Source organism: Ixodes scapularis, unplaced genomic scaffold (genome assembly GCF_016920785.2).
Source record: "Ixodes scapularis isolate PalLabHiFi unplaced genomic scaffold, ASM1692078v2 PGA_scaffold10__122_contigs__length_95168666, whole genome shotgun sequence".
In the NCBI taxonomy this organism is placed as follows: Eukaryota; Metazoa; Arthropoda; class Arachnida; order Ixodida; family Ixodidae; genus Ixodes; species Ixodes scapularis.
The window spans coordinates 74,482,572-74,499,685 of record NW_024609836.1 but is presented as its reverse complement, the minus strand read 5'-3'; the positions used below and the strand labels follow the sequence as shown (position 1 = coordinate 74,499,685).

The following is a 17,114-nucleotide window of genomic DNA, read 5'->3' as shown; positions in this document are numbered from 1 at the left end:
GAGCCTATCGAAAAAAAAAAAAAAACCTTCTTGCTCAAAGACCAATACAACGGCAGACGGCGGCCATGTTGGCTACAGCGGAACCGGAAAACCAGACAATAGCCTACAGCCGGCTTGTTTATTACGTAGGGCGTGGTATCCAGGCTACAGGGCAAAATTAAAACCAAAAATGGCGGCGACTAAGCTCGCGGCGCTATTGCGGCGGCTGTTTTGTGGCTGTAAACTGAGGAAATCAGGCAAATTATGTCCGAAATATCAGGCAATAAGCTTTATGGAGTCCGAGATTTCGATCAATGTTATACAGTAATCTATGGGGTGAGTGGCGGTTCGGCGAAAACGTTCGAATAATCGGACGTGTCTGAATAATGGGCGTCTGAAAAATCGGTCGTCCGCTGTACATCGCCTCTAAGCAGCCCTCAATATTTGGCTTCACTTCATATAAAATATTTTTTCAAATTCTGAAATAAATTTTATTTCTAAAATAGGTTTTGGCAAATAGTGTATTTCTAAGTACTATTTCCAGTGCGAAGGATTGGGGTACAGGTGGCAACCGTGCAGGTCCTCAGAGGTCGTTGCATGATCAGATCAAACGAACTTTAATCTCATGGGCAAGTTGCTAGAGATCAATCAATATACTATTCAATTATAGTTTATTTGTATGCATTAATCACCGTCGTCGTCACAGATCGCCGCCTTGTTTTGGAGTGAATGGCGCGATATTTATTCAGCGTCTTGGTATCTGCAAAGAAATAATGTGAGTAGTTAATGAAACCATGAATGCAGGTTGTTAAACTGTTTCTGGGTCCTTTAACAAAACTGAGCAGACCCACAGACCGTTACACTCGTTCATATCCTGTTTACCATTTGGAGCCTGTGAATTGAGCACAGTAGTAACAATTTAGCGTCAGATTTATTTTATGGAATTTATGACCGCATGGAATTATAAAGAATGACCTCATTTAGTATGGCAGTTCAACATCTTAGTTAATTTAAAGTTCGACGCGATATTGAATCTCTTTCGATGTTATTCAAAATCAGTTTGCGAAGGTGTTCAATCGTTAAAGGATAGTGGCAGCTCCCTTTGTTTTTCGAACAAGTATAAAAAATAGGATAATTCATGCCGGTCCCAATTATATAACATACCTTGCTACCCCAAAACCTTTTGTTCATAATCTCAAAATGAGACGTCTATGAGAATATTTTGGATGGCGTTGGCAGAATAACATTCATGCGCCTGTCTAGACGATTAGCTAGAGTAAAACATACGCAATCCATTTGTTCATATCTGACAGAGTCACCTTATGTAGAATACGTTTGTGTGTTGATAAATTAGAGTAGAATTGTCAATGTACCACGAATCATACCGCGACGTTCTATAAGAACGGCATTGGAGTTTGTTACGTCATAAGATCGCTTACTATAGCCAATGGGATCGAGGTGACAGCTGAGCGTCAGATTAATGTGAGAAACGTTCATCTGCTACGACCAATCTTCTCTTAATTACAATACGCAAGCACGAAACTATATATTAACACCGCCCATTTCGAACAACGTTTCAACTTCTATTCTTAAATACCTTTTAATTTTATTTGAGAATTTGATATTGGGAATTTCAGAACTCTAAGAATTTTATTTTATTATGTCAGCTTCGAGTAGGCGACCTTGCTATAAATAATATGGATGATGTCAGCGCTATATCTTGAAGATCATCTTACCTAATTTACCACAAGTGTCCTCTCACGTCTCCTCTCAGTTGGTGGTCTAGGAATAGGGAATCTGAGCCCTAAAGAATAAATGAGGTTGTGAGTTTCGTGTAAATACACCATTTTTAATTATCTTTCATAATTTCACGTAGTGACATATTCTCGATATATGACGTCGCGCGTAGGCGGCAAAATAATAAAATATTGCGACTAAATCTCGTTCCAGAAATTAAACCCGAGCGAAGTCCACCAAACTTGCTTATTCTTTTTGCTTGCATGTTCTCATTTCGAACTGTCTCGCGTGACTCTCTAACGGCGGTCTAAAGACATGGTACACCGAATAATTGAGACAAACCCACAAAAAACAAATACTTTTCATTTAACGATTATTTAGTAGGCGCAAGTGTGTGAACAACAACATGCTATTTTAGTTAAGCTTCATCACGAATCAGTGTTCAGCACCATAAAGCTGATTTCTGCTCACTTCATGCTATAACTAACACTTTCTCGTGCCCGATTACGCCCGACGCTGCTTAGAAAACGCGAGTGCATGACAATTTTTTTCCTGTTGAAACAATATATTTAAATACAGTAATATTTTTTTTTGTCTGTATACACAAAGTGGCGTCCCTAGGGCCAGCGGCAGCTGAAGCGGTGGGCCGCTGCGTAGCCCCTGTAACCGCCCTCTCATTGCCCGGCCCGCCGCGACCGGGTGGTTATCATTTGAGCCCGTTCTCGTTTCGCCCTTCTCACTTCGCCCTTCTCAAAACAACCATTCTCAAAAAGACCTTCTCTCTTGAACCTGTCGCATTTGGCCCTTTCCCGTTTCGTCCTTCGCATTTCGACCCTCCTCATTTGAGTCCGTTCTCGGTTCGCCCTTCTTACTTGGCCCTTCTCAAAACAACCGTTCTCAAAAATATCTCGCTTTGACCCGTCGCGCTTGACTCTTTTCATACCAAAATCGTTTTTAGGGTAATATTAATAAATACATTGTAATATTTTGTGTGTGTGTGTGTGTGTGTGTGTGTGTGTGTGTGTGTGTGTGTGTGTGTGTGTGTGTGCCACGCAACAGGCATACTTTCTCTGCTAAGGATTTTAGCCGTGCGTCGAGTTCGTCGTGAAAAGCTAATAGCTGACAATGAAACAGACCAACTATTTATCGCAGCCAGATCATATTCCGAAATGTCACGTTGTTTGAGGTTTCTCGACTTGGGACAATGCCACCACTTCTATAATGTAATGGTTCTCAAATGGGGGTCTGCGAAGGCATCCTAGAAGTCCGCGAAGCCCTGTCTCAACAGTCAAGCACGCCAATATTAGTTGTCCTCACGTTGAGAAGAAACGTTCCAATTTTCCGGTGAGTACTGTCGTGTGTATGTCAATGAGATAAGCTTACTTCACACTAGCAATTAGTTATATTCATTTAATAAATCATTATCATGATAACCTATACCTTTCTATGTCCCTCACCCCGAACGGGGTCCTCCATCATCTCCGCCTTTCTACAAGGGGTCCGCGAAACATCAATGTTCAAAGTTTCCAAATTAAATGCTCATCGCTTTTTTTTTTCTCGTTTGCTTGAAGGGAAGCAAGCGTCATTGTACGATTCTCAGTGCGTACCTCTACACATAACATATATCTGATGGTATGTTGGGTGTCCAAGCAAGGTAAGGCTCATCAACAAAGCCGCGAAGGCATAACGACGTTAGAAGCATGCCGAACTAGTGCTATTCAGTCGTAGCGCGAACGGGCGAAATGAGAATGGGTCCAGTAGCGAAGAATACAATTTGGATCTTATGAGGAGGTTCGAACAAGGCGGACCAAATGAGAATGGGAGGAAATGCGCACGGTCAAAATCCGAATGGGACGTTTTCAGATAACGGGAAAACTGAGAATGGGCCCAGTTGCGAAAAACACGATTCGGACCTTATGAGAAGGTTCAAACGAGAAGGACCAAATGAGAATGGGACGAAATGTGCAAGGTTCAAATGCGAATGGGACGTTTTGAGATACACCCGCCGCGACTCCCTCCCCCTCCTCCCCGCCCTCTCCCCCCTTTCACTCCCCAGCTGCACCCCCCTGTGCGCTGTACCCAGGGAGGTTCCCCCCCCCCCCCCCCGCCTTGGTGACCCCAATTTGTAGACGATTGTCCGGGTCCTGTTTAGGCAGTGAAATCGCCTACTTATTATTCGACAATGTTGCATAAATACCAGCGCCGTGACGTGTGAAAACACCCTAGAGTTTGCTTTTAAAACACTGCAATGTGACTGGCGTAAACGACGTGGAAAGTGGTGCATAATCTCATATATATTATCTAACGCCCATACAAAAAGAAGATAAACGTCACTGCCCTCTCTCCTACACCGAGTTAAGACGAAAACATAAAATGCTTTCATTAATTAGAACGCGTTCTTGCATGGAAAGCTAAGTCGACTGCATTAAGAACGCCTGTTATGCTTCGAGACACCAAGTAACTGGATCCATTGTTTTCATAACGTAGCGAGCCGTACCCACCTTTGCAGCGTCGTTTACATTCGGCCATGGAACGGTAGCCCCCACCGTCACGTCCGCAGCCTCCGTAAATATACTCCAGGCAGCGACCCTCTACGCATTTGTAGCGCGGAAACGCAGCCTTGCAAGGCCCGGGACCTGGCATTCCTGGCCAACGACGTCCTGTAAGGCACCCGGCAATAAATAGACACAATTACAGAGACTGCATTAAAGCCGTTTTAAGGCTGTAGCTTTGTTCGGGAACCCTACACGGGCATTTCTTGCCCGCCTTGGTCTGATCGCCTAATGATACAAATTCGTCACATAATTTGAGGTTGCACGACCTGGTCACGCGACTTGAAATCAGGGTGTCACGTGACCTGACATGACGTGACTTTACATGACGTCACGTCAATTTTTCCGTTGAATTTAGAGAGGAAATCATTATTATGTCACGTGACCTGATGTTATTGAGTCATGTGACGCAAAGCATCTCGCGAAGCCATAGTGTGGCGTGTCTGATATCACAATTTGAACTTTAAATTTAGCCAGGCGATCATTTGCTTTCAATCACTGGTCCCACAGGAACACGAGAGGAAGTTTAGGTTGACTCTCTTGGTTGTAACCTCTCGGTTCTTGTGAACCGGCGTCGTTCGTACTGCTCATGCGCTCGGCGCACGACAGTTAAGCGCAGTCATGGTGACGACCCAGATCTTCAGCGCTCAAGAATAAGTCTAAACCGTTGCGCTTAATTTAGCGGTAACGGGTCACTACGCTCAATAGCTTCTTTAACTCTACCAATACGTGGTTTTTAACTAAAACCATGTCAGCAGGCTTCAATGATGTTTATGAAATGAATTGTACGCTCAAAGCGGTGCTAAGGAAAATACATCGAAATTAATTTGATTCGCCGATGAAGCGGGATGTTAAGTTGGGGCGAGGAGGTGGTAGCCTGAAAAAATAAAATCAATTATATACCAGAAAAGGATCAATAACTAAAACTCGAGATACCCATAGTGCCCCACATGTAGAGTAAAAATGAGATTACTCAAAATTAACCGCAATACTAAAAGCTCATTATTTTTTAAACAAAATTGGCTCCCTGTCTTGCCGCACGTACCACTCAACAAACACTGCAGGTAAGGTTACAGAACAAGGTATCCAAGAACCTAATTTTCTTTTCAGGAAATAAAGTTTGTATTTTTAAAGCATGTTCTAGAGGCGTAGAGCGTTTAAGATTAGGCAAAAAGTTACCAATCAAATATAAACCCGAATTTTAATGTCTAGTTAAGGATCAGTGAAATAGAAAGTATTCTATAACAATCCAAAATTGAAATCCCCATGATCAAAAAAGAAACATTTAGAAAAAAATGCCTCAAGCTTAGCGTGAATATTACAAGCTACTAAGCCCATAAACCGTAGTCTCATATTAGCTACACTTGTAACTACCAGTTCTGAAAGACGAGAAACAAAATTGATTGATTAATGCAAACAGTTTATATCAGCACTACGTAAAGAGAATGCCAAACAAATAAACTACGAAACCTTGAACACGCGAACATATTGCTTCACGAGATATTTTCTAGGTTGGAAGGCTTACCTTCAGAAGCCGCTACAAGAATCATTACTACAACTGTGAACACGAGAACCTTCATTTTGGCTCGAGTTAACCGAACACCGGGAGTGCGTCGCCAATTATGGCTGGATGGATCCGTGCGACGTCTATTTATTGAAGCATGTTGATGCGGACGGCAAAAGGTTATCTCAAGATTCGGATTAATGAACTGACGTCAGGTGCTCATGTATTTCTTGTCGAAAGAGATAAAAAGACAATCGCGTCTACCTAGCCCTATATCATCTTCTCAGTTCAATATGCGCGATCGAGCAGATAATACACGCGCCTGGGAAATACCGATGATAGACCTTTCGATCGCTTATCACCCGGGCAAAAAAATGCTGAGTCAGTGAGATGTGAACGGATGCGCAGCGTCTGATGTACCGCACAGAAGAGCAGCCGCGCATGCTCAGAAGGCGTTCCTTAGCCCAGCAGACGATGATGTCAGCGCGCGGAAAATTATTTTTGCAAAGGCCTATATATACGGTGCAATAACACTACGCAAGTTTTGTGCTACACGTTTTCGTTGTACGAGATAAATGTATAGTAAAACTATCATTACAATGGCCCCAGTGACGTGGTTTACCCTCAGCCAGAACTGTTTTTAGAAAATTCCCTCCTTAACATTAAAAAAATGTTCAACAAAAAAAAAATCGTGAAGAGAAGTGTTTTTTTTTTTTTTTTTAAGCTTTAAATAATACTTCACAAGACAATGTATATCTTCTGAGACATCATATTTTGGAAACTGAAAATAAAATTAATTGAGCAGATAAGAGGGTAACTGGCACACTTAGCTAAACCTGAAGAGAAAAGAGCAACAAAAACAAACAACAAATAAAAGAAAACAATGGAAACAATCGTAAAATCGTAAAATGCCGCCTGTAAGCAGCCCTTAATATTCTTGCTTCACTTCATAAAAAAACTTTTGGAATTCTGAAATAAATTTTATCTCCTAAATAGTTTTTGGTGATCACTGTATTCATAAGTATTATATGTTCATTTCGAAGCATTGCGGTACAGATACGTGACATCCGTAAAGGGCCCTCGGAGGTCGTCTCGTGATCAGACCAAACGATCATTAATCTCATAAGATATTATCTCAGTGTTTCGTTATTAGCCTAAACTTTAACTGTTATTTTCATAAAGACCCCAAGGCATTATATTTTGGGCAGCCGCTAGCAGTAGCACCAATGCGTAAAAACCAACCGATCTCGTGAATGACACTGAAGCACTTAGAAACGAAATGAGCACACAACTTGAAAGTTGAAAAGAAAAACCCATAAGAACAGCTGCTTAGCTAAACTAATGCTTACCCAACAAGTTAGCTCCTTCAAATTCATATTAAAACAAAATATATAAAATAAGATTTAAGGAGAGTTTGAAGCTATGAATGACCACACCTTGCGAAACGTACGCAGTTCACTGGCTGATAAACCCAGAGATGTACGTCTTGGTCGAGAGACTAACCCAAATAGATCTCATGAATATTATATCATGGTGGAATATACCTTCGCTGATTTATTTATTTAGAAATATTTATCACTATCACTTGCATTACTCTGTGGCTCAGAAATTCAATTGCGAGTAACAAATTAAGGAAGCATGAAGATCTCGCGGACCGTGGCTACGTTGCAAAGTTTATATACCAAAAGAACCTACAAGTGGCACGTACGGAGCACTTCTTACGTTTGCGTCCCAACTAAGCCCTCGCTCGGCAAGGACAACTGCTAAAGACAAACCTACGAGCTCGGGCTTCTAACCTTCGGATAATACCATCATTAAAATAGTATTTCCTCAAAACTGCTCATGTAAAAACTTATAAAGAAATCTGCAGTTTTTTTCCTATTTTTATTTTTGCGTTGGACAAAATGCTGGCGGTTATCGGAGTATTCTTAGAAAGAAACAAGCCCTGGCCATGGTATTTTCCATTACTAAAACATCCGTGTGATTCGAGTACCTGGAGAGCGCCCAAGCAGAGGTTAGAAAAGAGAACGAGATAAGGAGCCTATTTCCAGGAAAAAATAAACAACTTGATGACAGAACAACGCAAAAACTGTGTCCCGTATCAACCAAAATGCAAATGTAGGTCAATCGTTCAATCCGAAAAGCTCAGATGTTTCTTATTTGGGGGAAGTTCCGAGTCGGCGTTTTTTCGGCTTCTCTTGAGTTTAAACAAACCTACTTGAAGGTTGTTTTTCACATATTATCAGTATGCACCATAAACATGAAACCTTAGTTATAATATAGCGGGAAATTTAGTGTCCTATAAGAATCAGTGGCTAATATTGCCGTGCGCTTGCTTAGCCGAGTTGGCAGCGCGCTTGGTTAACACGCAGATTGCTCGGGTTCCATTCCCTGCACTGCATGTGCTTTTACCTTTCTTTATATAAATGGAAGTTTCGAGAAGGTCCGAGAACCGTCTAGCTTGCTCATGTTCACGAAGAGAATTTATGCAGAATATACACAGTTTCACTGAAAGAGGACAATCGAGAATAGGGAGAGGGCTACTGTACCGGTTTCCTCGTCGCTGAACTGTGTGAAGCGAGGAAAGCCCTCAGAAGTGCGCCTTCCTCTCCATCCTTGCTTTCCCAAATCTAATTAAAGCTGCTGAATTCGATGACAATCCCAACCCGGTCATCAGGGCACCATTGCTCGGTTGTCGTTTGCGCGAACAACCAACGAAAGCGTAAAATAATTAACAGGGCAAGGCCTGTGTGGCTACAATGTCTTCAATTTGCATCGCTCCCCAGATGGGCCGGACCTTATACATGGCTTTGGGTGACGGCAGTGGGTTGCTCGAATAAACAGAAAAGACTTTAGCTTTTAGAGCGCAGCTCTTATAGGCGCCCGTTTCCGGGTTGAGCGGGAAACCTTTCCTGCTAAAACCACTAAATTTAGCGGGGAACCTTTCGCGCAAAATTTAGCGGGAAAATTCAGCCGCTACATTTAGCGGAAATATTTCCCCGCTAAATTTAGCGGGTAAAGTTTCCCCGCTAAATTTAGCAGGGAAACCTTCTTTCCTTGGCTTTGGATAAAGCCTTCCTGCCTTGGTGTGGGTTGGCAACGTCGCCCCGCAGCTTGCATTGAATTTAAATTTAACGTTAAGTTTGCCCATTATATGGGAGTACTCCTCCACGTCTGTGAAGTGTCTAGTGCTGAAGCAAGAAAAAGAGACGAAGCATACGCCGCGACTCTTCCCTCTCAAGGAAGTCGTCAGTTTAAATTTAGCGTTGCACAAGAGTCCTCAAACAAACCAACTCCAGATAAGGACAGTCGTTAAAGAAAGGCAGAATGCGGGAATAACACTTTTCCCCAAATTCCTAAATAATTAAAAAAAAAACTATTTTTTTATGAATTCAGATTAATCCGCTGCCGCTGCTGCGTGCGGTTTCGACTGTTGTGGACTACGGAGTTACCGGAGGGTGCCCGGCGAATTTCTTCAAGGGCAGGGACGGCGTTTGGCATGAGACGAGGAAAAAACGAAACCGGGCCCTGCGGTTTCCCACAGGTCCCCCCATCAGCGTCTCAACCTCGCTTACAATGTAGACGCGTCGTCCTCCTTCTCTGTGTTCTCACTACTTGGACGGAGACCTCAGTCGGAGAAATGTCCAAAATTGAACCCCGTAAATATCCAGTGAATTGTCGAGCTAAGCCGCCAGGCTTTTCTGTCGGACCGCCGTTACTGAACGGCGCGACGCGCAGCCCGTCCGTCGGCTTCTGAACGAACGACAACGTGGCTGGTTAAGAACTTGGTGACTTTGCATGCATGAAATTCATAACCAAAGTCACTAGAACGATTCCGAATATATTTAAAATTTGTGTGTGTGCGTTTTTTTTTTTGGCCCAATCCAACTTTGTCAGGTGAGAAAAGCGTAGATTGTGTTCTTTTTCCCTTGTTTTGTTTTGATTCGTCGAAATTGAAACGATTAACAATATTGATAGCGATTAAAGCATTAACAGATTAATCGAATAGGTGATTGATCAATAACCCAGCCCTACTTCTGAGATTTGAGATTTGTAACTGTTTTTATGCCCACTTCTTTCTTCATGTAATAAAGTTAGAGTATTCAAACATATTGCTGTTCTAGCCTTCTTTTTTTCTGGTCCTATAGACCGTTCCATTAGGGTCATAGCAGAGAGGGTAAAAAAGAAAAAAATGCGCTCCCCCTCTCACCCCGCATGCCGTCCGCTCCGCCGAGTGGGTTGTAGCCAGCGTCCGGCTGGCGTGCAAACTCTGTTTAAAATCGCGTCATTTTGGAACTTTCAAGCGCAGATACGCAGATTTGTGGTATGCCAGTTGTCGTGTTATACTATGCTAGATTAAAAGACTCACAGGGTCCAATTGCGCTGTTACCTGCGTGCAAATAAAAAAAAAATAGAGAAAACTGTGTCAGATTGGCCGGTCTCTTTGGCGAAAAGTAAATCCGGTTGCTGCACCTTTTTTTACTATACAAAGTTCGCACTGGTGTAGGCCTTTAGCGACCATGAGTGGAAGTCTGAAATAATAAATAAAACGTGCTCTCCTGCCCCAATACACGCAGTCGTTGAGGGTAGTACTGCCGGCTGACTCAACTGCTATTTAAGTAACGGGAAAAAGATATGCTAGTTGATCATTTAGCAAAATAGAACAACAGAGAGCTATAGGCTGATTTTGGAGTAGCCACAGCTATTCGAAGAACGCGAACCACTTCACAACGGCAGCCACGAGCGAGAGTTCGATGTTCGGTAAAGCCCGCCGATACAGCCCAAAGATGGAGAACGGCAACGTCCCGGTTTGTCGTCTGCTAGCGGAGTCGGGCGCGTGCCCTCTCTCTCGTTTTACCCCGCCGAACCCGCTGAACTTCCCGGATGTGTGGAGAGGGCGCTGCGGTCGAACAAAATGGTGCCGCCCAAAGAGCGCTAAATGGAATGGTCTATAGACTAAATTTTATGGTGAGTGATGTCCAAAACTATAATTTATTCTGAAAAGCATGAACGTGTTAATGAATTGAATTTTTCCTATTTTATCAATAATAAAAAAGAAGTGTGGCAGCTGAGACAATCTGGTTGTTCGGTGAGCGAGTGGTCAGATACTGAGCCAATGGGCGCGTTCAGTTGCGGCCCCTGAGTCAAGGACTCACTGACTCCTTCCACTGGACGGCCAAAAGTCACTTCCGGTGCACGTAACTCCGGGGCTTCGGAGTCAAGCTCCGAAGCACCGAGTCCGAAGACGGTGCACGTAGAGTCAAAGGAGCTAAAATGACGTCATTTCCTGACTAGTGAGGATTTCCGGCGCTAAAAGAAAAAAACAAACAAACAAAATGGCGGGATAAGCTGCGCCAGTTCTGTCGTGGGTGTACGGTTTGCTCGCTTTTGTTAATGAAAAGTGCTCAAGTTAAGACGAATAACGCGTTCGAATTTCTTTTTAAGGTAAGGCACTTTGGGAAAATGCATTGGACCGTATTTTGTTTGGTTTGAATATGCTAATAAACAACGTAAACGTTCATTTGACGTCGTGTCTTGATCACCGTTGCACGGAAACTCGGTGATTATCGACGATAGTCCTGTCCGCGCTGAACAGAGCAAGGCAGGGTATGAACGCGAATTCGGTCGCTGGTTGGACACTGACGCAGAGCATGCTCCCGATTTAAGTTTTGTTTGCGTAGCTAAATCGGGGTGCACGTTGCCTGACGCTCGCTTCGGCCGACAAAACCTTGATCGCCGAGCGCGGCCGAACTTCCCGTGTGTATACGAATACATTTTATAGGAAGTTCGTTACAAAGGGCAGAACAAACGTTTGGCCGTATAAAAGTATCGCAACCGGCGGCGTAGATTCGCTTTTTTGTCGGTTTTTATAACAGTAGCTGCCTTTGCACCGCCAAGCGAAAAGCGCGATCGCGTTGCATCGCTTCGAACAGCAGCGCTGTTGTGTACAGTCACTGGCTTTTTCTTCAACGACCTCGTCAAGACTTCTTCAATACCGGCGTCAAATAAAAGCGATCGTGCTCGCCATCGTCTGCTTCCAGTTTATTTGGAGACCGCCTGGCACAGGGGAGGAAGCGGAAATCGCGTAGAAGCAGGTTTGAAGCGGTTTTTTTTTTTTTTCGCCGTGCCCAATGCAACGTAGATGGGTCGTGTCACTGTTGGCATTGCGTCGTGCTTAACTGAGCAAACTCAACCACGAATCAATTTTTTATTTGTCGCTTCCCAGTAGTGTTATCTTCACCAGTAACTAACATTAAATGAGGTTCATTACTTTTATTGATTTGGTAGTTTGTGCTTTAAACCACGCAAAATTAAACCGGGTAATTATTTTTTGTGGCAAGATGAATTGGGAGATCTTTTCTTCATTAACAATACGTCTTAAATTTCGAGAATGACTCGATCTGCTAGAGCGGAGAAACTTAGAAACGGCTTAGGATTCTTTGCATTTGGTGATAATACACAAATGCCAGCTCTACCGTCCGCGCCAACGAAATTTCGACGAACATGTATTTTGTAGCTGTCAGAGAAGCACGATTTCATCCTATCTCTGCATGCACCTGCCGAATTTCATACAATAGTGCTTTGAATATTTCACCATTTGTATATCGTGTATCTACCAACCAGCTTATTGAGAAACCTATCTCTGAATATATCGAAGTGAAAGCGCGATACGTTCGTTGTTCGGGCGTTTAGGTAATTGAAGCGATTTTGGCCGTGAATCATTCATGGATAGACGAGAAGGGCCAACTAACAAAAGAACTCCCACTTCTCGCATCAAACGTCGTATAACGTTGCTTTATTTGATATAAAGCTCAGAAGTGCTCTCGCATTTACGGCTGCAAATTCTTTTCAGGATGTCAATGCTTCTGGTGTGTTCTATCACTGTTTCCTTGGCAAGCCTATTAGCTACTTGTCCCAGCTCCTAAAATCAGGAAACGCCTGACCATTGTATTTGCTGAAGGTAAGAATAGATTTCAAGAATTTCACTCTTGTGGTGTTGTATGTTTTGTCCTTGGTAATTTGTATCTTTCGGCTTCTAACCAAGCTACTCCATTTAAAAAACGACGCTAGAAGTGGATGGTTTCCGCAGAAATTTTGAAGTCTGGAGTTTATAGATCAATACATTTTTTTTTCATCTGCTTTTTCTTTTCGGTGGCATAGAAAACGCAGGAAATCGCAAAGCTAGTTGAATTTCATGCATGGAACGTAGAAAACGCAAATTGACGAGCCTGCACGATACACAAAAAAATACGCGTGCCTAAATTGCTAGACTTCATATCATGCAGTGCAATGCATGATATTCAAATCTACAGCGTTTCGTCGTGATATGCCTATATATTTTGGTGCTCTTAACGATACTAGAGGGCTCTTAGAAAGACGCAGGTTCACATAGGTCGCAAAGTAGTGAACAAATAAGCCTAAACGCGGCGGAGCTAAAGAGTCGTGGTCTTTCACTGGATGCCTTCGCATGGTGGGTTGTTTCTGCGTGCCACCACACCACGATAATGCCGCTCAGTCTCTACCCTTCTTACAGCGCTTCAACGCCTTCTGAGGAAGCGAGCCGACCTCTTTGTCTCGTCGACAAAAAAACTCATAGACGTATTTCGGACAGGATAAACTGCTGCTTAACTTGCTTTTATTTCGTTCGGAGTTGCCCCGACGGTAACTATACCAGAGCTGCATCAACCGCCGACGGGTCGAAATTTTTTTTTTTTTTTTTTTTTTGCATTAGCCGCCGACGGGGCGAAAATGTGGCCCAGTTTTGCCCGTTTTCGGTTCTTGGCGCCATAGAGCTCCGTGTATTCGGAAGCTTCTTAGGCCGCCACCTTCCCTTTGAAATTTTCAGAAAATCACTCATAACTTTAGAATAAAACAGCGGTTAGTGCAGCAAATTTGCCATCCGGTTCGGAAATGCTACATTTGGGTAGAGAATGAGCGTTCGGAGGTGCGTATTTCTTTTTTGGCAAAAAAAGAAAAAACAACAAAACAACAACATGTAAACGCTCTTGTTTTGTGTGTTTTGTTTAGGGGGGGGGGCATTGTGTATTTGACACAAGGGCTGCTTGAACGTTCGGGGGTAAACTTGGCTCAGCGCGTGTCCGAAACAAGCGCAGCTAATGTGTTTGGCGAAGACTCCGGTTCGATCACACGCTTCGTGACCCCCCCCCCCCCCCCCCCCCCCCCCGCAATATAAAAAAAAAAAAAGAAGTGGCGCTTGTTATTGCTACTTGCTTGGGTTTTTGAAAAAGTTTTCATTGTGAATTTCACGCACGTCAACAGACGTCGATGTGGATAGGGCAAAGTTTATCGCCCAAGTTTATCGTTTTTATATTTGCAGTCAACGCACAGAACGTTCAAGGGCGTATTCAATTGACATCAAAACTCGGACAGTTCATGATGAAGCTGATTACATTGTTGGCTTGCCTTTACCTAATGCCCGAAAAGAGTAAGTCTCAACTTTAATATACCATTAATATATATACCGGAAAATATTTTAGGTTACGTGATTTTGTATTTTACGAGCTTTACGGTTTCTACAAATTGAGTGCCGGGTTTCCTTTTGCCCCGAAAGCCGAACGCAAATTTTGGGTCTGAGTAACAATGGGGCATGCTTTCTGAAGAATATTTATTCATAAATAAAACTCAAGTGGCACAAGAATATTAGGCGAGTATCTACAGAATATTGTTGGCAAATACTCTGAATATACGGTTCTTTCCATCCACACGATGTCTGGACAATATCGTTTGAATAACGGGGCAGTACCACCAGAATATCACTGGAGTACTGCCAGCGTCGGCTGAGCATCCGCCAAGAATCGCGTGTCAATCGAGTACCGTCAGTGCCGTCCGAGTACCGGCCAGATATCACCCGTGGATCCACAGAGTAGTTAGAGAGTCTGCTGAGTATCCGTCGGGCATCGCGTGTGTCAATCGAGTACCGGCAGTGTCGTCTGAGCACCCGCCAGATATCGCAGGTCTATCTACAGAGTACTTGGAGCGTCGGCGGTATAGTCCGTTGCAACTCAAGAAGGTAGGGCGAGGGTAAGACGGGCCGGAAAGGAGGAAGCAGACGGAACGCCTGAGAATAGGGGGGGGGGGGGGGGGGGGACCTCCTTCTCCTTTTAGCGTTCCGTCTGCTTCCTCCTTCCCGGCCCTTCTTACCCTCGCCTACGTTCTTGAGTTGCAAACGACTACAGACACCGCCCAATTTATGTGGTACGAAAATATTTTTATTTGCTCACGCCCCTTTCGAGCCGTTTTGGCACCTTTATTATAAACACATGTAGATGCATTACGCATACCACAAGCATCAGCGGAACAGATACATTGAGCGCATGCACATACATGGCACATACAAACATGAACCCGACAGCACAGTAACCGATCACTACTTATGAGAGGAAGAGAGAGAGAAGACTTGCGAAAGAGGAAATACTAACGCGGGAGTTACAGCCAAGTGCCGAACGGTCATTGTTAGTTAGGGGGCGGAGGGGGAGGGGGGATAACATCTCATAGAAGAGAAAATTGTTAAAGAGAGGAGGGTTGTGTTTCGCCAAAGCCGACAAGCGGGGCGCAAGGAGCCAGAAACCGCGGCTGCAGGGAGGTGGTAGAACCAAGGAAGGAAACCTTTGTAGAATTCCGTCGAGCACACGGTCGTTGAGGCCTCACCACAAACACGGCGCACAGAACGCGCACACACAGAGCGCACCAGCGCAGTGTCCAGGGTTGGACGCGTCGAGAAGGTTCGGGCAAACAATGTCCGAGCTGCCCAAGCATTGCGACCAGCGCCAAGCATATCTATATTCCGACCCAAAGTGCAATGGGTCGGTAACTCCTTACAGTATGAAAGGATTGGGGGGAACATATAATAGGGGATTGCGTACCCTCAACTGGGACGATGGAGCCTATTGTATGCATAAGCGGCATTCCGCGGAGTGCTACGAAGTGTCATTGTTTTCTTGTTGTTTGGCTGAACTAACCACGCGATCTGCGCGTTGTATACCAAGCACAAAGGTAGAAATTAAGTGTATGGCATCTACTGAAATGCCAGGCCCTCGGCATGCCTTGGGTTTGCGAGTTTCCGAATCCATCATTCGGATACTTAGGATAAATGTAGGAATGAATCGCGGAGGTAAGCGCCTCCACGATTCATTCCATCAGGTAAGCGACTACGCGATTCATTCCACGATGCAAGTCACGTATACGTGGCTTGCACATAACGTCATTTCCTATGCCCTCCAGAGAAAAGGGGAAGAAGGAGCTTTCCTCTTATCAGGATCCTCTTTTGTGCCTCCCGGATAAGCAAAGACGTCGCTGTTCTCCTCCCAGAAGAATATAGAAGATAAACCTGTTACTCAAAATTCTTACAAAAGCAGCTTCCCTCTCCTCCTTTTACTTGGTGGTCAAAAGTATGCGATGTGACGTCAGTGCAAGAAACTTATTGTTTCGGAATTCATTGAACTAAAAAAGTGAAAGCCGTTTACAACTCCCTGTAACACCGAATTAGAGCGCAGCTCTTGAGGAGGAGGAGGGAAGGGTACTGGGGGGTGAAGTGACCTGGGGGGGTCACGTGACCTTGGGGGGTCACGTGACGATGCCGATGATGTCATCAGTGACGTCACTGATGACGTCATCAGTGACGATGACGATGCGGACTCCGATGACGTCATCAGCGATGATGACGATGACGATGCGGATGTTGGTGACGTCATCAGTGACGTCACTGATGACGTCATCTGTGATGATGACGATGAGGATGCCCCCGAAGTCCCCCCAGGTCACGTGACCACCCCCAGGGTCACGTGACCCCCGCCGAGGTCACATGACCTCCCCGATGACGTCATCGACACAGATGACGTCACCGGCATCCGCATCGTCATCGTAATCATCACTGATGACGTCATCAGTGACGTCACTGATGACCTCACCGGCATCCACATCGTCATCATCACTGATGACGTCATCAGTGACGTCACTGATGACGTCACCGGCATCCGCATCGTCATCATCACTGATGACGTCATCAGTGACGTCACTGATGACGTCACCGGCATCCGCATCGTCATCATCACTGATGACGTCATCAGTGACGATGACGTCATCGGGGAGGTCACGTGACCTCGGCAGGAGTCACGTGACCCTGCGGGTGGTCACGTGACTCCGGGGGGCGGGTCACGTGACCTCGGGGGTCACGTGACTTTGAGTGTCACGTGACCTTGGGGGTCACGTGACCCTGGGGGAGGGGTCACGTGACCTTGGGATGACCTTGGGGGGGCCACGTGACCTTGGGATGACCTTGGTTACGCCGACGGCGACGCCGACGCCGCTCAAGCCGGGAACGG

General features: G+C 44.6%; 1 protein-coding gene across 1 annotated transcript; it reads right to left on the bottom strand.

Moving 5' to 3' along the window:
- Window positions 1-444: 444 nt before the first annotated feature.
- On the bottom strand, window positions 445-5,886 carry LOC8027654 (kunitz-type serine protease inhibitor PPTI). The gene is made up of 3 exons (XM_040215488.3): window positions 5,794-5,886; window positions 4,218-4,376; window positions 445-1,783 (listed from the first exon to the last, which is right to left on the bottom strand). Exons 1-3 carry the CDS (start codon window positions 5,846-5,848, stop codon window positions 1,716-1,718), a joined length of 282 nt encoding a protein of 93 aa, XP_040071422.1. The 5' UTR covers window positions 5,849-5,886; the 3' UTR covers window positions 445-1,715.
- Between the last annotated feature and the right edge of the window lie 11,228 nt (window positions 5,887-17,114).